Source organism: Esox lucius, chromosome 6 (assembly GCF_011004845.1).
Source record: "Esox lucius isolate fEsoLuc1 chromosome 6, fEsoLuc1.pri, whole genome shotgun sequence".
In the NCBI taxonomy this organism is placed as follows: domain Eukaryota; kingdom Metazoa; phylum Chordata; class Actinopteri; order Esociformes; family Esocidae; genus Esox; species Esox lucius.
The window spans coordinates 8,307,387-8,331,316 of NC_047574.1; the positions used below are offsets into that span (position 1 = coordinate 8,307,387).

General features: G+C 40.4%; 1 protein-coding gene across 4 annotated transcripts in view; it reads right to left on the minus strand.

Moving 5' to 3' along the window:
• Positions 1-23,711, minus strand: part of phyhiplb (phytanoyl-CoA 2-hydroxylase interacting protein-like b) — a 27,860-nt gene extending 4,149 nt beyond the window's left edge. For 2 of the 4 annotated variants that reach the window (XR_829187.5, XM_010897660.4), the window contains exons 1-4: positions 23,251-23,711; positions 3,222-3,418; positions 1,857-2,031; positions 1,314-1,431 (exon numbers count right to left, since the gene is read on the minus strand). Coding sequence is in view for 3 of the 4 variants with exons in the window: in XM_010897660.4 (XP_010895962.1) it covers positions 1,314-1,431; positions 1,857-2,031; positions 3,222-3,418; positions 23,251-23,356 (596 nt within the window). In the remaining variant the exon portion in view is untranslated. Of the gene's footprint in view, positions 1-1,313; positions 1,432-1,856; positions 2,032-3,221; positions 3,419-5,277; positions 5,342-23,250 lie in introns of those variants that run through there. The other 2 variants (XM_010897661.4, XM_010897662.4) reach the window with 2 other exon arrangements.
• Positions 23,712-23,930: the final 219 nt, after the last annotated feature.

A 23,930-nucleotide genomic window follows, 5' to 3' on the forward strand; every position in this document is an offset into this window, starting at 1 on the left:
AACCTGGGGACTTCTGTGGTTTGTTTGCTGAAGATGTGCAGGTACAAAAACAGTTCAAAAAAGCTGTGCACTCTAGAACCAAACCAAAGACTTCAGATAGGCCTTCATAGTTATGCGGTAGCTCACCAGCAAGGGATGCCGGTTTCCAAAGCAATAGGCATGTGCTTGTTTCTGCTTGCTTCTTCCAGATTGGCAGCCACTCTTTTGAAAATACCTGACTCCAGACTACTGTAACCCTACTGCAAATCCTGTCTGACGTGAGACTAAGTCTCCGGTTAGCTAAGTCCAGCATTAAAGTTAATTACATTTTATGCTTTATTAATTATGATGGTTGCTTGGCAGCAATCATTACTAGGATGTCCCCATCCTTGGGGCTTTTCCCACTTGGCAGGGAATGTCATTTTACCCATGTGTCACTTTACACAGTCCACCAATATGCAAGATTTATTTCTTAAACACCACTAAATGTCACACCCTGATGTGTTTCACCTGTTGTTTTGTCCCCGCCCCTCACCAGGTGTTCCCGGTTCCCTATTAGCCCCGTGTATTTAAACCCTGTTCTCTGTTTGGCAGTTGCCAGATCGTCTTGTCCCGTACAGTCGTTTCTAGCGTTCTATGTGTTCATCAGCCAGTCTACCTGTCCTTCTATTCCCCGGTTACGACCCTTGCCTGTTTTCCGGATTACGAGCCTGCCTGCCCTCTCCTGTACCTTCGACCATCCGAACGCCCGAGAACGAACACTGCCTGTCCCCCACCACGAGCCTGCCTGCCCTATCCTGTACCTTCGACCATCTGACCGCCCGACAACAAACCCTGCCTGTCCCCTACCACGAGCCTGCCTGCCCACTCCTGTACCTTCGACCATCTGAACGCCCGATAACGAACCCTGCCTGTCCACCACTACGAGCCTGCCCACTGCCTGGTTGTTCAATAAATACTTTGGACCGCCCTCCTCTGCCTCTGTGTCCGCATTTGGGTCCCCACCCGTTCATCGTTGTGATACTAAATGTCATTAACATTATCAACAAATTCAACTTCACAAAAAGGCATACCATGGCCACCAGCTAGGCCAGCTACTTATGTTGAAATATCAGACTGGCTTGATCACCTCACAAAACTAGAAGCTCTAAGATGTTCTATCTGATAGAATACTATAAATAATGAACAGATCATATTGCGGCTATTCTCAGCACCCTGAGTGCAACATTAGTATGTTAGTGGTTACTGTCTCGACCACAGAAGAGCAATTCAATAGCAATATCGGCTCTCTCATTACCCATAGAAAGTGATTCAGCGGAAGATGCTATACATACCTCGCCTGATCAAAGTAGTCCTTCTGCTGGTTTCGATAAAAGACTGTGAATCTCAACATCCTACCAGCTATCCCCTCTGCCTTTTCCAGCAGCTGTGTCAGATGCACAGTAGAGTAGTCTGTGGAGAGTAAAAATAATTATTTGAAAGCACATAAGAAGCACTTTTTGACAAGCAATTCTCTAGGGGATTAAACCTGGAGAAAGTTGTCAAATGACAGACAAACAAGGCAGGAAGATGCCATGTAGTCTTTATTGTTGGTGTAGTAATATTCCAGGCAGACACAGGAGTCATTACTGTTTGTTAGTGTAGTAACATGTCAGTATAATGCATTAGTATTTACTATTTTCCGTTAGTTCTGGTGACCCTGGAGGCTTGGGGTTGTCTGTCCCTATGACCAGAGTTCCAATGAAGATGACATTGGTGCAATTCTAGTCTTCCATCAGCTCTACTGTATACATCCAAACTATCTGTTCTGTTCCTCTCTTTCCCTGGTTTCCTGTTCCCTATCCCCCTCCCCCTCGCTCCCTCTCCCCCATTCTCACCAGCAGTGCAGAATTCCACTTTCTCACTCCATTCGGAGACTGCATAGTCCCCTTCACTCTGTTTGGAGGCTGTCTGGACCGCTACGGTGTACTCTGTCCTGGGACTCAGGAACCAATGCCCTCTCACTGTCATGGGCAGTGACACCGCCTTCGCCACCAGCTTAGTGGGGACATCCTTAAATACAGACAGAAAACCAATGGGGACGTCCTTAAATACAGACAGAAAACCAATGGGGACGTCCTTAAATACAGACAGAAAACCAATGGGGACGTCCTTAAATAGACAGAAAACCAACGGGGACGTCCTTAAATACAGACTGAAAACCAATGGGGACGTCCTTAAATACAGACTTAAATGTATGGTAGTAGGGACAACCTTAAAAACAGAAAGAAATGTTGGGTAGTAGGGACAACCTTAAACACAGACAGAAATGTTGGGTAGTAGGGACAACCTTAAACAGTGATAGAAATGTATGGTAGTAGGGACAACCTTAAACAAAGACAGAAATGTTGGGTAGTAGGGAGAACCTTAAATACTGACATAAATATATGGAAGTAGGGACAACCTTAAACACAGATATAAATATATGGAATTTGGGACAACCTTAAACACAGACAGAAATGTTGGGTAGTAGGGAGAACCTTAAACACAGACAGAAATGTTGGGGTGTAGGGACAACCTTAAATATAGACATAAATATATGGAAGTAGGGACAACCTTAAACACAGATAGAAATGTATGGTAGGGACAACCTTAAACACAGATAGAAATGTATGGTAGGGACAACCTTAAACACAGATAGAAATGTATGGTAGGGACAACCTTAAACACAGATAGAAATGTATGGTAGGGACAACCTTAAACACAGATAGAAATGTATGGTAGGGACAACCTTAAACACAGATAGAAATGTATGGTAGGGACAACCTTAGACACAGATAGAAATGTATGGTAGTAGGGACAACCTTAAACACTGATTGAAATGTATGGTAGTAGGGACAACTTTAAACACAGATAGAAAAACAGCTACAGCTGGTGCAGTTCATGTTGAACAATTTTAGTTGAAACTGGTCAGACGGACATTTGGGTTGACTTAAATGTACATTTAATAGACTGCCTAAACATTTACAGAAACCTTTACTAGCCCTTAAACCAATAAAGGTCCGTACAGTCTCATCCGTTCAACTTGAAATGACAGTTCGGAACCAGTGTTCGGGAAAACAAATGTGACAAAAACAAATATTTTGATTGGCTGTTGCTTGTAACTATTTCCACAAAGTAGCAGTGGGGTGTTACACAAAGCACTCACGTACCAACTTGACTGCACGCAATCAAAGTTGAAGAACATTTGTTGCATGTGTTACCTTGTGTTTGAATTTGTTAGAATTCTTGTTCTCCTTCTTATTCAAATCAATGAAGTAGTTAGTAATGCGGTCCTTGGATCGACATTCCATGTCCCAGCTAATCTTGAAAGAGTCACACGTGATGTTGTTTATCTTGATGTTCTGAGGAACTGGAAGCTCCTCCATTTCTGCAATGCCATTGTCTTGAGACTTATTTCCTGTCCAAACAGAAAGTGGACAAAAAAAAGAGTCAAAAACCAGTAGACATTACAGCAAATAAAACAAGGTTTTATAGATAGAGGAATAACAGCCGATCAAGACACAATATGTTTGTTATCGTGGCAACTGTGCTGAATTGTAGTGGTTAATACACTTCTTTAGTGTTCCAGGTATGTAATAACATATCAGAATATAAAGCATTTACTGTTAGAGCAGCAACATGAAACAGTAGTCTTTACCGTTAGTGTAGTAACATGTCAACATGAAACAGTAGTCTTTACCGTTAGTGTAGTAACATGTCAGGATGATACAGTAGTCTTTACCGTTAGTGTAGTAACATGTCAGGATGATACAGTAGTCTTTACCGTTAGTGTAGTAACATGTAAGGATTATACTTTAGTCTTTACCATTAGTACAGTAACACGTCAGGGAGATACAGTAGTCTTTACTGTTGGTGTATTGTGTCAAAGACAATTGATGGGGTGAAACTGTTGTTTTCTCCCACCCAATTGCTGGAATAAAACCCTTTTATTTTATTGCATATAAGATCAGATCAAAGGGGACATCAATTAAGGGAATAACCAGGCTAGCATGGGTTCTCTCTCCCTCCCCTTTCCCTAAATCTCTCATGTGTCCACTCCCCCTCTCTCTTTCCCCCACAGAAAGACAGGGTGGCATGAATGCAGGGCTGTCAAAGCTCTATGGAAAGTGGCTACAGTGCATTCTGTGCCTGCTGGGTTAGAGCTTCGGGGCTTTGAGAGGGCCAGAGCAGGAGTGCAGTAGCCTGTACTATCCCAATGTACACTGGCAGCAGTGAGTGGGCTGGCATGCCATCAATAATATAAGTTCCTCGGGTAACACTGTAGAGCCGAGGTAGTCAGCTACATTCAGCCGCAGGAAGACTTTTGACCGAACAGATTGTCAGGGGGTTGGAACATGATTATGATTATTTTATGCACCACAACTAAGCCATACAAAAACAGCAAAAGTTGTGTTGCTGAATTTACATTTCCATTGTTCAGCAAATGCTTTTATCCAGTTACTTACAGAAGATTCTCTATGCCTTTTCACACTTTATTGACAGGAACTACCATTATTTTGAGAAGCAGTATGTGGGAAAACATTTCAGTCAATATTATGATGATAATAATCATCACAAATGAACAATAGATTAATGATGATACTTGGAAAATGTAATATTGTCCCTCAACCTACGACACTAAGAGACAAACCCGCCAGCAATATTGGCTACTTCCCCATTATGATTCTCAGTTTGTCAGAGCCAACAAGTTCACAAAAAGAGAAGTCATAAAACAAGTCCATCTTCCACATTTGCAAACTGGTCATCCAAGGGAATTTTGCATGTATATTCCAGTTATGTAAAGACACATTCTGTTTAACCTGTTATGTTAAGACACATTCTCTTTAACCTATGTGAAGATCCATTCTGGTCCCACTTCAAATTAAGTTGAGCTTATAAATGCTTCAAAATGCCTTCATGAGCACTACATTAAGGTGTAGCAAAGAATTTATAACCATATGTTAGGCTTTATACATAGGCTCGTTAACAATGGGCTAACTGTAAGACATATTTATGACATTGTCATGCACTGCTAGGTTAGTGGGTTCAATTTGCGGGATGACCCATTGTAATGTTTGCAATCACAACTGTAAGTTGTGTAAGATCTTGGACCCGAGACATGGCTCAGATTAGAGGCATATACAAGTCTTCTAATAACCTTCTCTATTAACTCTTGTACCTGCCTTTCTCATAGACCCTAAGTGTGCATCACTATTTGCTTAATTACACAACCATATGTTTCTTGTCGTGCACAGAAGAAAAAAATTCTATACCTACATACATCTGTTTCCTGTTGTTCTCAGAAGAACGCTGATGGCTGACAGAACACGGCTATGGTTGACAAACCAAAAGGAAAGCAAGGACAGATTTGACTCAGCTGTATTACATTGGCTGTAATCTTCTGCTTTGTCTTATAGTCCTCTGAAACACACGTGATATGGCATTCTGACATTATTCACACAGCTGCTTTGGAAAACATTGTCTACTCAAAATGTTATTTTAACAGGTATCTCAGGGATTTATGGTTCATGGCCAATATACTGTTCAGTTTAGTGGCATAACCAATTTGGGACTTGAACTTTCCAGAAAATACTAAGTTGCAGAATGACATGCTGTAGTTCAATGATGCATATAATTCTTTGTTTTGGTATGGGCCTATCAAAGCTTTTATATTTTTATGTTTGCAGTTCTTTTAATTCCCGATTCCATATATAATTTAATTTTTTGTGGTTATTTTAACTTCCACAAAAAAAGTACATGTTTTTCACAGTTTTCTTCACACTTTTAATATATAAAACAACAAAACAATATATAAAAAATAAGAACAATAAGAAAGAAAAGGCAGTTGTATATGGCCAGTATACTGTGACTAAGGGCATGTCTGTGACAAGATTCTGAGTCACTTTCACCTTTGTATTGTTCTATATTCAACCTACCGATTTGCTTTCTACGCCATTCACACTGCTGGAACACCCTGAAACAAGTGTGGTGTACTAGATGTACATCTAGATCTGGCTGTAAAAAAAAAAGCTACAAATACATACAGTGTGTGGAAGAGGATAAAAGCTCAAAATCCAGTGCATGCTAATCTGCTTCATATAATCTGAGCATTAATATACTACTGGTGATGTTTTACATTCCAATGCCATTAGTAATGTGTACAGCTATACTATACACTATGAGTCTCTACAGATGTTTATGCTAGGTGTCTTTGACTCGTGGCTGTCCAGGAGATGTTTAGCATAACAATCTGTTGCTCATTCACATCACAAGACGATATCAGTTACCAGACAAATCAGCTTCCTAAATTGAGAACAGCATTATTGTATGTCTTTAGTAACCTCTGTAATATCAGGGGTCACTGTATACAGGTACAAAAGCAATCCCCTGACTTCGAGCCAAAGGGCTGTTAAAATTAAACTCCGACCTGAATGAGTTGAAAACTCAAGGAGACCGAACTGAGTTCCCTGAGATTATTCAAATTAACGCAATCATATGAAAGTCGCACCACACTAATCTGTAAAGTTCTAGGTAAAATTCCTGTGTGTGACTCTACTCATTTAGACGTACACACACACAGAATGATTTACCGTACTGGGCATCTCCAGATTTAAAGGCGTTTCGGTGCACCTGCTGTACAGAATAATAATAATAATAATAAATCCCAGAATACCTTAGGGCAGATAAATATAACCCATTAAACTTCAGCTTAAGACACCCAAGGGCATTTTTTTACCTCATGAGACCTTTGGCAGTGTTAATAAGAATGACGAATGAGCAAAAGTGCCTGCATATACAGAGGACTGAAGTGAAAAGACTGCTTTGGGCCGTCACATAGCGGATGCCGACTCCAGTTGTTACCAATTCCTGCCCGTTTGATCCAGTCGGACATAAGTGATCATTCCAATTCGGATCATGAAACAGAAAAAGGCAACTCCGCCAATGTTTTTTTTTTACAATGTAGTGCTCCAGATTGAGTCCTGATGTCGGCAGCAACAAAATATTGTTTTATTCTAAGAAATATAAGAATCGCCACAGGTTTGTGTTGCCACCTCTGATCTCTATGCGCCTCCCATTGGGCCACTCAGGCCTGTCAATGCCCTTTCTTGTCCGGAACACCCGAGTAATAGAACCAGTTTCCATTTTCCAATAACTGTTGAAATCCTATCTTTTCAAAGATTACCTAAAATAGCTCCACATCTTCCGCCCCCTCATCCCTTCACAGTTTATTTTTATTTCACAGCAGTTGTTGTGTGGGGTTTGTGGGGTTGCGTGGGGGGCGTGTTGTCCCCCCACCAAACCGAGACGAACACTAACAGCAAGTTGCTCTGGATAAGTGACGTGTTAAATTACTAATACTTCAGATGTAAACATGTACTGTTACAGACTGTAAAACAGACCACTGGTTCTCTCTCAGCGCAGTCTTGCCGGGCCAATCCAGTTTACTGCTGTCATCTAGGTCATTGTAGTGTAACCTTCTCAGTACAACAGGCTCCATCGTGTACTCCTGATCCTGGCAAAAGGGATTTTTATTCCTAACTGTCAGTTGGTCAAAATGAACTGAAAATAATCCAGGAGTTTACGTAATATATAATCTGGCATTCTCAGCAGAAGTGTCAAGCTGTGACGAATTAATTTGGTGTGAACTCACACACGCATCAAAAACAGTCATGATGACTCACTCCTGCACGCACACAACACATCGGTATGGAACATCATTATACTGTGCTGTCATGGATACTGACATAATCATGGCAGTGACATAATTGTGGTAGTGACGAAACCACGTACCCACAAAATTCTCCTAAAAGGGATTATAACCTGCTCCTCGATTAACAGCATTACGTCACGGCACAATGCTGGATGCCCTCTGAATATCTCTGTCTTGGTTACAGCTGTTATTCTGAATCCTTTTGATGACTGAATCCACCTGATGACTGAACCTATCTGATTAATGAATCCATCTAATGACTAAACACCTGATAACTGAACCATCTGATGACTGAAACCACCTGATGACTGAATCCATCTGATTAATGAATCCATCTAATGACTAAACACCTGATAACTGAACCATCTGATGACTGAATCCACCTGATGACTGAATCCACCTAACGAGTGAATCCATCTGATTAATGAATTTAATGACTAAACGCCTGATAACTGAACCATCTGATGACTGAATCCACTTGATGACTGAATCCACCTGACGACTGAATCCATCTAATGACTAAACACCTGATAACTGAACCATCCGATGACTGAATCCACCTGATGACTGAATCCACCTGACGACTGAATCCCTCTGATTAATGAATCAATCTAATGACTAAACACCTGATAACTGAACCATCTGATGACTGAATCCACCTGATGACTGAATCTACAAGATGACTGAATCTTTCTGGTTAATGAATCCATGTAATGACTAAACACCTGATAACTGAACCATCTGATGACTGAATCCACCTGATGACTGAATCCCACTTGTCATACACTGCATATTAAATTATACAGGACATTAGGAAACATATTTAGGAAGAGTAAAATCACAAACCACTACTTGCTGTAATCTGCTTCCACATATGCAAGATGTAGGAGAATAATAAAAGAAGTCTAGGGTACAGATTCTGGTTAAAAATGTAGGCAGGAGTAATTCAGCCACCCATAAAATATATTTATTGGCTCTAAGACAGTTATTGTTTTCTTTCAGTGGGTTTATACAGTGTAATTTCAAGAAGCATAAAGTCAAAAAGTGGATGTAACAATCACAGTTTAAAACTATGAAGTACCAAACAGTCTCCGGCTCCCTCCCCTCTTGAGCTGATTTATGTAGGCCCAGTTAGATACTGTAACTCGCCTCTGACTCTGTGTCTCTCTGAATTAGATCAAAGTCCAGGTTGCACCAGAGAACCGTGGGAGTAACCCAAATAGAGGATAGGCCTTGTTGGCCTCAAGAGCAGGAGTTCACATCCTGGTCATGGCTTCTCAAAAGGGCCTTAGGGTCCCGCAGGGGGGCTGTGCTAATTGGCTAAGCACAGTCCGAGGTGGATGGGTAGGAAGACGGACAGGCAGCCTTGTCTCGTTGTTCGGTGGTGACTCTTAATATTAGGTCAGACGCTTGTGAGCTTAATCATGGTGGCTGGCAAGAGAATGGGCTTCCTAGTTGAGCAAGCACTGCAATGAGAAACATAATGGTTTGGTGAGATGTGCTTACTGCAGGCGTAGACTTCTGGATTTTCAACTCTCCCAAACCGTCTGAGGAGTTGTCGCTTATGAATAATGAAGGCCATAACTGAACATCAGTTCAGTGCATTGATGCATGTGGTAGCTCAAATTGCTGAAAAACGTAATGCTGGTACTGATAGAAAGGTGTCAGAACACACAGTGCATCACAGTTTGTTGCGTATGGGGCTGCATAGCCGCAGACCAGTCAGGGTGCCCATGCTGACCCCTGTAACACTGCCGAAAGAGCCTACAATGGGCATGAAAGCATCAGAACTGGACCACGGAGCAATGGAAGAAGGTGGCCTGGTCTGATGAATCACATTTCCTTTTACATCATGTGGATGGCCGGGTGCGTGTGTGTCGCTTACCTGGAGAACACATAGCAACAGGATGCACTATGGGAAGAAGCCAAGCCGGCGGAGGCAGTGTGATGCTTTGGGCAATGTTCTGCCCAAATTGGCAGTGTATCAAATACTTGTTCTCCCCACTGTATATACACATATATATATATATATATATATATATATCAACAGTTTGGTACATTCTGAGAAAAAAAGAACGCACTGGTGAGCTGCAATACAAAATGGCCTGGACGTTCACGGAAGACAACAGTGGTGGATGATCGTAGGTTCCATAGTAAAGAAAAACCCCTTCACAACATCCAGCAAAGTGAAGAACACCCTCCAGGAGGTAGGCATATCATTATCTAAGTCTACCATGAAGAGAAGACTTAATAAGAGCAAATACAGAGGGTTCACCACAAGGTGCAAATCATTCATAAGCCTAAAAAATTTGAAAAAGCCAGCCTAGTTCTGGAACAGCATTCTTTGGAAAGATCAACCTGTACCCGAATGATGGGAAGAAAAGAGTATGTTAAAGGCTCATGATCCGAAGCATACCACAAAACAGATGGTGGAGGCAGTGTGATGGCATGGGCATGCATGGCTTCCAATGGCACTGGGTCACTAGTGTTTATTAAAGAAGACAGAAGCAGCCGGATGAATTCTGAAGTGTATGGGGATATAATCTGTGCACAGATTCAGCAAAATTCAACAAAGTTGATTGGATGCCTCTTCACTTTGCAGATGGACAATGTCCCAAAACATACTGCGAAAGCAATCCAGGAGCTTTATAAGGCAAAGAAGTTGAATATTCTGCAATGGCCGAGTCAAGGGAATTGTGTTTGAAAATGGTTGCAATTCCAAAATGTTTCATACAATATTTTTGTTCAACCCCTAGAATTAAAGCTGAAAGTCTGTACTTCAATTGCATCTCAGTGGTCTAATTTCAAATCCATTGTGGTGGCGTACAGAGACAAAATTATGAAAACTGTGTCAATTTCCAAATATTTCCGAACCTAACTGTATATTAATACAATATATAATAAAATATATATTTGTTTCATAAAAAAGAAAAGAAAAAGGGAAACACAGCAAGACAGCTTAAGGCTGCACCAGTTTGCTGGGGTTTAGACACACACCTAACCTCACAACCAGGGAAATCTGTGATTACATGACACTATCATCATAATTAACAGGCCAGCATCAACTTGAAATTACAAGCAGAGAGGGGAAGAGGGAGAACTACATGGTTAGGAATGTGTAGGGCCATTAAAACCCAAAACATCCTCCAGCCTAATAATTCCTCTCTGCTGTGTCCCCCCGATCAAACTCGAACCCTCCATATCTGTCAAATTCCCAAAAGATGATTTCATATTTTTAACCCAGTGCTTTGTGCCCTCCACTGGACATTTAACAGGTAGCTTTCTCACAGTTAGGACAGGATACCATATTGTGGTTGATAATGACATTGAAGCAAATGTTGAAAACAGATCAACAATTTTCTATAATGGGACTCAATTTCTATAGAGGGTTCACTCAAGGAAAGACAGACAAATAGACAGACAAAGACTATGTTCATTCAAGCGTCTTATAGAGTAGATATGTAGCCCAACAAGGGGTCTATTCACAAGTGTAGTGAACTGAGAGGCCCATTCAGAGGACTAGTTATCTGAGAGAACTATTCACAGGGCCAATGTGAACTTTAGAGGCCCCTCCCTACCAGATTCATCCCTGGGTGACAATTAGTGAGAGAGGAAGTGGCTGCTTCCATTCATCTGACTGGACCATTAATAATAAGGACAACTTGCTGGGAGAGCCCTCAGTCAGGCTAATCATTGCAACGTCAATCTACCAGGACCAAACACAACAAACCAAAACCAACCGAGATCAAACAAAACCAATGATAAAAAATCAGGACCAACAAAAACAAACCAGGATCAACCAGTACCCTAACAGAACCAACCAGGACGTACTACAGTAACACTTTTTTTTATTGCTTTTTTAGAACAGGCCTCAGATCAACAAGCAATGGCTGCCATTGTTTCTATATTTTTTCTTAAGCCTGTAAAAATAATAATAATAACATGTCCTTATGTGGCTGAAATCCTGTAGGTAAACTACGGCTGTTAATGCATAAAACATCACGAAAAGTAAAACATCACGATAAGTCATAAAGGAAGAATAATATGATAAAAATTTATAATAATAACTACAGAAAAATATTTGAGCCCAGCTGTGTAAAATCAAAAAAGCCAAATGGGACATTTTGACCAATAACATTTAATAAAATGGTCCGATTTGTTTTGATGAAAAAGTATTGAAAAAAATATCAGATTGGTCTGTTTAAACATGGGGGACTTAGTTTAGTAATAAAGTACCATCAAAACCTTTCCTAGTTACAGTAATCTCTCCCTGGGCTGGATGGATCCAATAAACCCACTAAGAGACCAGTGACTGTTGCCAGGGTAAATGATCCGCAGTGATTAATGCTGCAGATGTGAACTGTCACACACTCACAACCTGGCCGACCAGTCCAAACACAAACACATCTTGTCTTCATAACACTGTGACTGCGTAACAAGATCCCAAGAAGCACACCCCAATGAAAGGAACAGTCCGAGCCAGGTCCCCTGAATTTAATGTAATGAGCAAGGTCCCTCTGACAAATGGTCAGAGCATGGCTCCGGACAGGAAAAGGCTAAAATGTTAAAAGGTCATGGGTTAACCTTTACAGTATCCGTATGATGTATCTAGATGAAGGAATATATTGCAGTACAAAGAAGCCATGTAGTTTATAATTTGGCTATGGCCATGTGGTGGGTATAGTCTTGTTAGTCTCGATGGACGGATGGCCTGTCGCAACTGGCTGGATGGTTTTCGGTCATGACTGCCGTCCACTCCTCTTCCGCCTACCCAAGGAGAATGAAGTGTCCTGGAGATTGCCTTTTTGAGTCTAATCCGCGATAGAACTGGTTTAGTTTTACATCCGTGAGGGGCTGACTACAGCCTGGGTAGCCTTTAGTTTGTGGTATTTAATCTGCCTGATGCCATTTCAGACAGACGAGCAGTCATTGCAGGAAAACTCATTCTCTAGACGGATTTTGTTTGGAAGGCCTAATTCCGGGATTTTCTGTCTGTACGAAGAGATGAGATGAAGCAGCCAGATCAAAGTGAACCTTTGGGAACTGGTAGCTCCAGCAATGCATGGGAAAAGACCTTACCAAACATAAACATTAACATGCATACATCACCATTAAAAACAAACAAGTGTCTTCAGATAAAATGCATCAAATGTATAGACGTGAAAAAGTACACCCCGGGTCTTGTCTTTAGATAGTCATACGTGGAAAGTACACATCACTGCATCAGTATTAACCTAATTAAAACTAATTAAACAAAGATTATGCTCTTCAGTAAAAACATCAACAGAAATACAATTTCATTATATGAAAATAGTCCATGCTTTTTTTGAGAACAGAGGCTTCTTCATTTCTGACCTCCCATATATACCAAGTTTATGCTGTCTCTTTGACATTTGAGTCATACACTTTGACATTGATTGTGGCAAGAGAGGCCTGGGGTTCTTTGAGACCTCAAAGGGTATCTTCCAGCCAGCTCTTCAACTAAATTTAGTGGGATGACCAGTCCTATGTAGATTGCTAGTGGTCTGGAATTGTCTCTATTAGTAGATGGTCCATTGAACAATGGAATGATGCACTTAAATTGCTTGGAAATTTATTTGTAACCTCTCCCAGACTCATAGGCAGCAATAAAAAAATTATCTGGGTTTCAGATAGGCCTTTTTGTCTTGGCATGATGTGTCACCACAAAACCATATGGTACTTGGGACCAAACCAAATTTGTATACAGGACCCTCGCAAGTTACTCTCAAATTATTTCCTGCCTCTGTTTTGTTTCATTGCTGCTCTTCATAAATATCTGGAAAAGAGCTGAGCGATGTTAAAATCAAAACAATGCAAAGCCAGAAATGTCCATGGAGGACAAACAACACCTATTCAGAGTGAATTAAAATAAATAATTTGTAAAATAAATCATCTGGAGGGTAATCCAGACAAAAAATTATTTAAATTATAAAAAGGTCCATTTAGAAAGCAAGAAATTTGGTAGCTAACTGTCACAGCTTTATAGTTGTTGACATCATGATATTATTACACATTTTTAAAAAAGCATTATGAAATTAAGAACAATTACTTTTAAAAGAAAATGCTGCATGGCCAAATATGCCAAGAATACATCTGTACTGTCATTACAAAGTATATATTTGCGTTACAATTTCCTCAAAGAACAGAAATCCAGGTTGAAATCCTTTCTTTAACTACCATGAAGCAAAGCAGCTCCTCATTGTCTGTCTGCTTCCAGACTCATAAGACCCCTCGAGCGTTGCCATAGCAACCAGATCCACACAGCTTTGAGCTAGAAATGCAGTCTGTACCAGTTTGAAATGAACATGTTAATATTTTACCTCTTACATTTTTTGTGTAGCTTTTACAGCTATCTAACCTCCACATGCTGATATTGTATTATTGTGTTGACATGTTTTCTAACTGAACCAAGCCAGTCAGCCTGTCAAGAAAGGGTGTTGCATTGTAGGTTTTGTGGACGGCTTGGGTAGATACTAACAACAAATCTCTCATGTTGCTAACTTGCAGAAAATGCCTAAAAATGTATGTAAATCATTGCAATGTGTGGTTTTCTGTGGATTATCTCTTTAAGGTCATAGAAAAGCCGGATTTGCAACCACAGCCAAAAATAAAGATTATACAGTGGGGAGAACAAATATAAGATACACTGCCGATTTTGCAGGTTTTCCTACTTACAAAGCAAGTAGTGGTCTGTAATTGTAATCATAGGTACACTTCAACTATGAGAGACGGAATCTAGAACAGAAATCCAGAAAATCACATTTTATGATTTTTAAATAATTTGCTATTTATTGCATGACATAAGTATTTGATCACCTACCAACCAGTAAGAATTCCGGCTCTCTCAGACCTGTTAGTTTTTCTTTAAGAAGCCCTCCTGTTCTCCACTCATTCCCTGTATTAACTGCACCTGTTTGAACTCGTTACCTGTATAAAAGACACCTGTCTACACACTCAGTCAAACTGACTCCAACCTCTCCACAATGGCCAAGACCAGAGAGCTGTGTAAGGACATCAGGGATAAAATTGTAGACCTGCACAAGGCTGGGAATGGCTACAGGACAATAGGCAAGCAGCTTGGTGAGAAGGCAACAACTGTTGGCGCAATTATTAGAAAATGGACGAAGTTCAAGATGACGGTCAATCTCCCATGCAATCGCTCCATGCAAGATCTCACCTCGTGGGGCATCAATGATCATGAGGAAGCTGAGGGATCAGCCCAAAACCCCACGGCAGGACCTGGTCAATGACCTGAAGAGAGCTGGGACCACAGTCTCAAAGAAAACCATTAGTAACACACTACGCTGTCATGGATTAAAATCCTGCAGCGCACGCAAGGTCCCCCTGCTCAAGCCAGCGCATTTGTCCAGGCCCATCTGAAGTTTGCCAATGACCATCTGGATGATCCAGAGGAGGAATGGGAGAAGGTTATGTGGTCTGATGAGACAAAAATAGAGCTTTTTGGTCTAAACTCCACTCGCCATGTTTGGAGGAAGAAGAAGGATGAGTACAACCCCAAGAACACCATCCCAACCTTAAAGCATGGAGGTGGAAAAATCATTCTTTGGGGATGCTTTTCTGCAAAGGGGACAGGACGACTGCACCGTATGGAGGGGAGGATGGATGGGGCCATGTATCGCGAGATCTTGGCCAACAACCTCCTTCCCTCAGTAAGAGCATTGAAGATGGGTCGTGGCTGGGTCTTCCAGCATGACAACGACCCAAAACACACAGACTGGGCAACTAAGGAGTGGCTCCGTAAGAAGCATCTCAAGGTCCTGGAGTGGCCTAGCCAGTCTCCAGGCCTGAACCCAAAATATTTGAAAGGAGCTGAAAGTCTGTATTGCCCAGCGACAGCCCCAAAACCTGAAGGATCTGGAGGAAGTCTGTTTGGAGGAGTGGGCCAAAATCCTTGCTGCAGTTTGTGCAAATCTGTTCAAGAACTACAGGAAACGTATATGATCTCTGTAATTGCAATCAAAGGTTTCTGTACCAAATATTAAGTTCTGCTTTTCTGATGTATCAAATACTTATGTCATGCAATAAAAAGCTAATTAATTACTTAAAAATCATATAATGTGATTTTCTGGATTTTTGTTTTAGATTCCGTCTCTCACAGTTGAAGAGTACCTATGATAAAAATTACAGACTTCTCCCCACTGTATGGTCACATATACTTTGCCTTTAAAAAGAAAGCACATGGTCACATATACTTCGCCTTTAATAACAGCCTGAAGTCTGCTGCCCATTGACCCCAACAGATTCTTCTTCTCTGGTGATGCTCTGATAGAACAGTACTGCAGCCATCTTCAGTTTTTTTGTTTTGCCTGATATCTCATCTTTAGCAAATGAAAGGCATGTTCAGATAGATTTAAATCTGGGGATTAACTTGGCCAGAAAAAGTTTTTGGCTCTGAAAAACTCCCTTGTTTCTATGGCAGTGTATTTGGGATTATTGTCTTGCAGCACGATAAAGAGTCGTCCAATGACTTTGGAGATGTTTGCTTGTACTTTAGCAGACAAGATGTTTCTGCACACTTCAAAATTAATTCTGCTGCCAACGTCAGCTGTTACATCCTCAACGAAGACAACTAAGACAGTTCAAATAGCAGCCATCCATGCCCAAGTAACAAGACCCTTTTCACCATATTTCACAGATGATGTACTATGATGACAAAAAACACTATACTCTTACAATCACTCTGGTACAGATCAATCTACGTGTAAAAGGTGTTGCTCTAAAAGGTGAAACCGTTCGTCAATAAATAACCAAAGAAAAAGCAGAAAATCTATATTTTGACCTAGGAATTGTTTGATTCTAAATCAAAATGCTTTTTTAATATACAGCTTTTTTTTTTTTTAAGTTTTGAGTGAGGAACAGAAGGGTTAAAATTAAGAGACCACTGCAAATTAAACGCTTCTGTTCCTCACTCAAAACTTTCCTTTTCAACTATTTTTGAAAGGAAAGAAAAAGTGCAGTGGTCTTTACATTTTTTCCGGAGCTTTAGAAGAACATGATTCTGTCCCAATACTTACAGATGGGACTGTATGCAACACTGTCATTTAAATGTCTAACTACTAAAGTCGCAGTAGGCCAGAGATGGGCAAATATACATCAAAATGTATTTTAAAGTTCAAAATATTTTAATTTTAAGTGTATCAAAATAAACTACACAATACAGCAACCATACCATGTATCAAACTACAGTTGTTTTGTATTTGATTTTTTTTTAAATCATATGCAACCAGTTAACAGACCAAATATTCTCATATCCCTGTGATCACCCAGATAAAGTAACCAACAGTTTAATGTTTAACTAACAGTTTGCTAATGACTCATAATTGTATCCTAATTTAGTTACTTGGTGTTTGGTAATGAAGGGCATACTTTGCATCTGCAACATTGACACAATGACAAACAAGTAATTAATAAGAAGACAACTGATGGCACCTTTATTCATAGAAACTAGTTTCTAATTAATCATTTGATTGTTAATCATAAATATTATAATAAATAATGTGTCAGGCAGTAATTCATGCAATGGTATGCAAAAACATGATCCTATAACAGCTACTTCAATTAGGGTACAATCTTGTAACCTATCTTGTATCTTCTAGCACAACCGACAAAACCTTAACACAGTCTGAAAGTAGCAAGGTAACGTTGACTGTGAGGGCTGCAATGGTTAGCTAGAACATTACGTAAATTGGTAAACGATTTAGCCTAGGCTACTCAAATGAACACCAAAATGTATTAGCAATTTATGCTAAAAATACACGTTTCAACCAATATTTTTCTCACCTTGACCTTCATCTTTGGGTATGGATACCTTTTCTGTTCTGATCTCAACAAGTCTGGGCAAATTACTGACTAGAAACCAATCAGAGGCAACATTGTTATGATGTTATCATGTAGACTTCTCAAAGTATTTTACAGTATTTTTTAACTACAAAATACAAAAGAGTAAAGTATTTTGATACAAATTACTAAATCATATTTTCAATTTTAAATACGTATTTTAAATACATGTATCATAAATACTGCCCATCGGTGTAGTAGGCAATATGTTTAATGTTGGCATTTTCATTCAGATTGCAGCCAGGTTTTTATTATATCTCACATGTTCATAAATATTAAGCAGAAACATGGGTTACATTATCTGGTTGATCAAATATCCAAACAGAGTTTTCCATTGATAAGGGTAACCTGTCTACTATGAAATGTTTGTAGTTGTTACTATAATTGTTAATAATTGTATAATTTGAAACATTATCAGGTTTTCATTACATGCACAGAAGCGTCTGGATCTTATGCCAAAGAGATAGTTATTTTCCCTGACCATAAGAGAATAACTATCTGCAGGGATTAACTAAAAGATAAATGGCTGGTTTTCAACTTGGTATGAATGGTTTTTACAGTGAACAACATTTCCATAGTATGTACTCACCAGACAAATCATTGCATTAACTGCATATTACAAGTGGTACATACAGTGGATATAAAAAGTCTACACACCCCTGTTAAAATGGCAGGTTTTTGTGATGTAAAAGTATGAGACAAAGATAAATCATGTCAGAACTTTTTTTTCACTTTTAATGTGACCTATAATGCGAACAATTCAACTGAAAAACAAACTGAAATCTTCGAGGGGGAAAAAGTATGCACACCCTCTTATAAATGGGGATGTGGCTGTGTTCAGAATAACCAGTCACATTGAAACTCATGTTAAATAGAAGTCATTACGCACCTGCCATCATTTAAAGTGACTCTGATTAATCAATAAAGTTCAGCTGTTCTAGTTGCTGACATTTTCTCAGTTGCATCTCAGAGCAAAAGCCATGGTCCACAGACAGCTTCCAAAGCATCAGAGGGATCTCATTGTTGAAAGATATCAGTCAGGAGAAGGGTACAAAATAATTTCCAAAGCATTAGATATACCATGGAACACAGTGAAGACAGTAATCATCAAGCGGAGAAAATATGGCACAAAAGAGGCATAACCTAGGGCTGGTCGTCCCTCCAAATTTGATGAAAAGATGAGAAGAATACTGGTCAGGGAGGCTTCCATGAGGCCTACAGCAACATTAAAGGAACTGCAGGAATTTCTGGCAAGTACTGGCTGTGTGCTACATGTGATAAAAATCTCCCGTATTCTTCATATGAATGGGCTATGGAGTAGGATGGCAAAACGGAAGCCTTTTCTTACAAAGAACAACATCCAAGCCTGGCTGAAGTTCACAAAAACAAACATCAAGTCCCCCAAAAGCACGTGGGAAAATGTATTATGGTCTGGAACGTTTTGGCCATAATTCCAAAAGGTATGTATGGCACAAAAACAACATTGCACATTACCCAAAGAACACCATCCCCACAGTGAGGTATGGTGGTGGCAGCATCATGCTTTGGGGCTGTTTTTCTTCAGCTGGAACTGGGGCCTTAGTCAGGGTGGAGGGAATTATGAACCGTTACAAATACCAGGCAATTTTGGCACAAAACCTTCAGGCGTCCGTTAGAATGCTGAAGATGAAGTTCACCTTTCAGCACAACAACGACCCAAAGCACACATCCAAATCCACAAAAGCATGGCTTCAGCAGAAGAAGATTAACATTTTGGAATGGCCCAGCCAGAGCCCAGACCTGAATCCAATTAAACATCTGTGGGGTGATCTGAAGAGGGGTGTGCACAGAAGATGTCCTCGCAATCTGAGAGATTTGGAGTGCCTTTGCAAAGAAGAGTGGGCAAATATTGCCACGTCAAGCTAATAGACTCATGCTAATAGATTCCTACCCAAAAAGACTGAGTTCTGTAATAAAATCAAAAGGTGCTTCAACAAAGTATTAGTTTAAGGGTGTGCACACTTATGCAACCAGGTTATTGTGAGTGTTTTTTGTGTGTTTTTTTCCCTCAAAGATTTCAGTTGGTTTTGTTTTTCAATGGTTTTTCGATCACATTAAAAGGTGGAAAAACTTCTGACATGATTTATCTTTGTCCCTTTTACATTACATGAACCTGGCATTTTAACAGGGGTGTGTCGACTTTTTATATCCACTGTAACTCTCTCCACCAGACACTCACAGGCAGTACATCCTGGACAACAGATTTGCATTGGAGGCAAATGAAACCATTCTCACCCATCAGCAGGCTTCGTTACATACATGACAGACACTTGCATTGTGAACAAACAGAAAATCTGTAAGGGTAGGACAGAAACAGGGTACAGTATGGATACGTGGAGTTAAACAGTGAGAGTGGGAAAAAATTTAGAGAAAGAGATGAGGAGACAGAGATCAGAGTTGACCTGGTAGCTATACTATACAGCATATCTTTACTAACAGGTACAATTCAAATCTATAATCTTCTTACTGAAACTGTCCGCTTTACAACCAAATGTAACGCTTTGACATTTAAGTTTATATGAATTACTGTAAAGCTCAAGCATGGAAGCTTACACGATCAACAGTAATGCTCACATCAGAATGGCGGCTGAGCAGCTTTGCATTTATGTGAATTATTTGATCTGTTTGAGAAGCCGTTTGCATTTAAATGTCAAATGCCCCCCAAAAAACACATTTGATCTGAATTCCCACAAAGCGGCCCTTAAATACCAGCCACTGAGGACAGGGACAGGCTATTGACACCTTGAGAGTCAGGTAGTCTAGCAGGTCAACAATCTGAACAGCTACCTTTACAATGAAGGTACTGTAAAAAAAGAAAGTCAGTTGTTCTGTCCTTAAGCAGGGCAGTTAACACTTCGGAGCTATTGGTCACTCATTGCGGCACTTCCCCGCACCTATCCATTTCAGAGGGGTTGGGTCAAATGCGTAGGCCAAATCTCTATTAGACATTGTTTCCAAACAGACAAATATCCCATTTCCCCTCGCCAACCCCCACCCCTGGCAAAAGACACTGGGCCACAACAGCCCCTCTGCCCCCAGGGGAGTATTTGGTGCCTGGGGAAAAGCTGCTTTCACCCTCCTTCTTTCATGTGTGTCGGCCCTTATAAGGACATCAACATAATGAGCATGGAGTCACCCTGCTGTAGCCAGAGCTACAGAGTGTGGCATATCTAGTAGTATCACAATATTGCTCTCTCTCTCTCACATATATATATATATATATATATATATATATATATATATATATATATATATATATATATATATATATATCCCGATATCAACTGTAGAATATATCCATCTAACCTATCCATGGGCCAAACTGTAAACCATGGGTCAATTTTCTTTAAACAGCCATTACAACCTGAAACTAACTTTAGTTACCACTAGCTAAAAGAAAACACTTTTTAAGCAAATCATGAACTCAACTACTTGGTTTCTAATAGTCTGTATTTTTTTTTTTTTAGCAATGCATGGAAACTATAAATTCTGGTCAGTAGAGATGGGAGCTTAAAAAGTATTACCTATGAAACTATTATTTATATAATGATCTCAGATTTCACCAAATTGACCAATTGATGGTATGGGCATACCTGCCTAGAGCACATTCATTCTTCAGTATCATGACAAAATATATGTATATATTTACTTAAATCCCTGTGAAGAATACAATGCACCGGCAGACTAAAATCCTTTCTTAATTCAGCCGCCTTGACACAAAGCAGTTGTGTCCTCCCTTTCCACATGCAGCACCCCTTGCATGTTGCCATAGCAACCAGATTCACACAGATTTGAGCTGGAATCACATTTTGTTTTTAAAGTAACTTGAACAGGCCACCTTTTTAACTCCTATCTTCGTAGTTACTTCAAATGCGCATATTGATTTTTTATTATTATTACTGCCTAGCCACCGAAAGATAAATTAACCTGTCATGAGAGAGCATTGCATTCTGGGATTTTCAAACAATATCACATTTCTGGTTAATTATAATGACAAAATGTAGAAAGGTTTCCCTATAAACAGTATATTGTTTTCATATATTTGCATAATTTAACTATATATAATATATATATATATATATAAATATATACTATTTATATATATATAATTGGGATGAGTGGCTTCAGGAAGATTACCCCTTAAAGTAATAGTAAACAAAAATACTTTCCACACAATTTACTTTATTTTTAAACATGATCACATGCTGCCATCACTACTTCGACTTCAATGCCAGAGGCATTAAACTTCTACCAATTTGAAGGCTTGAAGACGGGGGTCTTGAACTGTAACATTTAGGTTGAGTTTTTCATCAAGTCAGTGTGTGTGTTGGTAAAATTGAACACACGCTGACTGGTCATGACACCGCACCCCTCAGCACAAGCACAACTAAATGTATATGTTAGAATGGCAACACAAGACAAATGACTTGACTACAGCCCCTCCCAGAAAGCCATTGAATCCACAGCTCCTAAACCATCTCTGTCATGTATGTAAATTACCCTCAACAGACATGACTGGCAGCTGGCCTACAGCAGGTTTCTCCTTTTTGCATGGGCTTGAGGCAGCTGGCTTACAGCAGGTTTCTCCTTTCTGCATGGGCTTGAGGCAGTGGCCTACAGTAGGTTTCTCCTTTTTGCATGGGCTTGAGGCAGCTGGCCTACAGCAGGTTTCTCCTTTCTGCATGGGCTTGAGGCAGTGGCCTACAGCAGGTTCTTCCTCACTGGCAGGTGGACCAGAAACATGACCAAGCATTGAACGTAATGAATGCATATCTATTGGGCTTGGAAGTCTGTCAGAAATGAGCATTTAGGGAATTAATATGCTGAGGTGTCAACTTATTACAACGTATTTCTAAGTACACCTTACGTGAAAACACATACCCACGTATGGCGGGTTGACTTCTGCCTGTAACAGAAATATTTTAAGGTAGGGGGGAGGAAAAGGCCACGTCTGTAGGCAATTACAGCCCCCCAGCCCCAAGGGAATTACCTGATGGACCAAGCCAGTCTGTGTCCGGGTGCTGATGTAACTAGACTGTTTTAATTGGTCGCTTTGTTCATTTTTTAACGAGATATTTCTATCCTTGAGAATTAGCTTGTCTAGGCGTGAAGTAGCCGGGTCAACAGTAACTCTACTAGCACAGATTCTGAGAAACCTTCTTAACGTGACAAAAAAAATTATCATCGTTTAATACAAATAGGTTTAAACAGCTCTTTATATATTGGTATTTCTATCCCCCAGGCCGTGCACCTTGCCACGCTCCGGTGCCTGTGTCCATGGTGCTGAAAAGCGCGAGCTGCGCACTGGTGCCACTGAAAACGTCTTTACATAAAAGGCATAGATACAAGTAAATTAATTGTTAAATCCAATAACTAAGGTGGAATGTTGTTACATTATTTAGAACCATATTGAAATATAATTGGTATAGGCTATATTGAAAAGCAGCAATGATACCATCCATAGTAATGGGATCCATGTGCTTCAAGTCTAGAATGTCGTAATTAGCAACTCAACTCCCATTGACTATCTCACACACCCTGTTTTGCTATCAACCAAGCTAATGAGAATATGGTCTACCAACACACACCACACTATCCCAGCCGGGTCCGGTCCTTCTTACCTTCTCTTTCAGTAAGCTGCAGCGCGTCCAGGCTGAGGTTCTTGATCATGTCGTCGCCGGGGCTGACAGGGCTGCCGGTGCCGTGTTCCACACGGGGAACCTCCATATCCAAGCCTATACAACGTCGCCTACTGGGGTAATGTCTCTCTCCGTGGCGCAGGGCTGGTCTTCACCTTCAATACGGAGTCCAGTCGCTGTGCTCAGTGCCTCTCTCCCTCCTCTTCCCTCCCTCCTCCCATCCTGTCCTTTACCCCCTCCTCTTCTCTCGACTTCCCTGTGCGCGAACAGCGTCACTGTCCCCGCTAAAAGACGCGTTGGACAAACGAATATAAATTGGTGTAAAAAAACAGGGAACATGACGTTTTCTTTTAGACTTGTCATTAATTATGAATGAGTCAACGATATTACACCATAGCCACAAGTGTTTGTTTCGCCTCAGGCAAAAACACGCACCGGGGATTAGCGATAACCTACAAGTGAATGAAATTAAAAAACAGTTTATGTAACGTGACCCTGCCGCGCCCAGTGTGACAGAATCCTGTCAACTCCAGATTATCTACACATCAGAAGGTGAGAAAGGGAGACAGAGACAAAAGTCAGAGAGAGAGAGAGAGAGAGAGAGAGAGAGAGAGAGCAGAGGGTGGAAGATCGAGGGGCGAATAAGAGCGATATACAATACA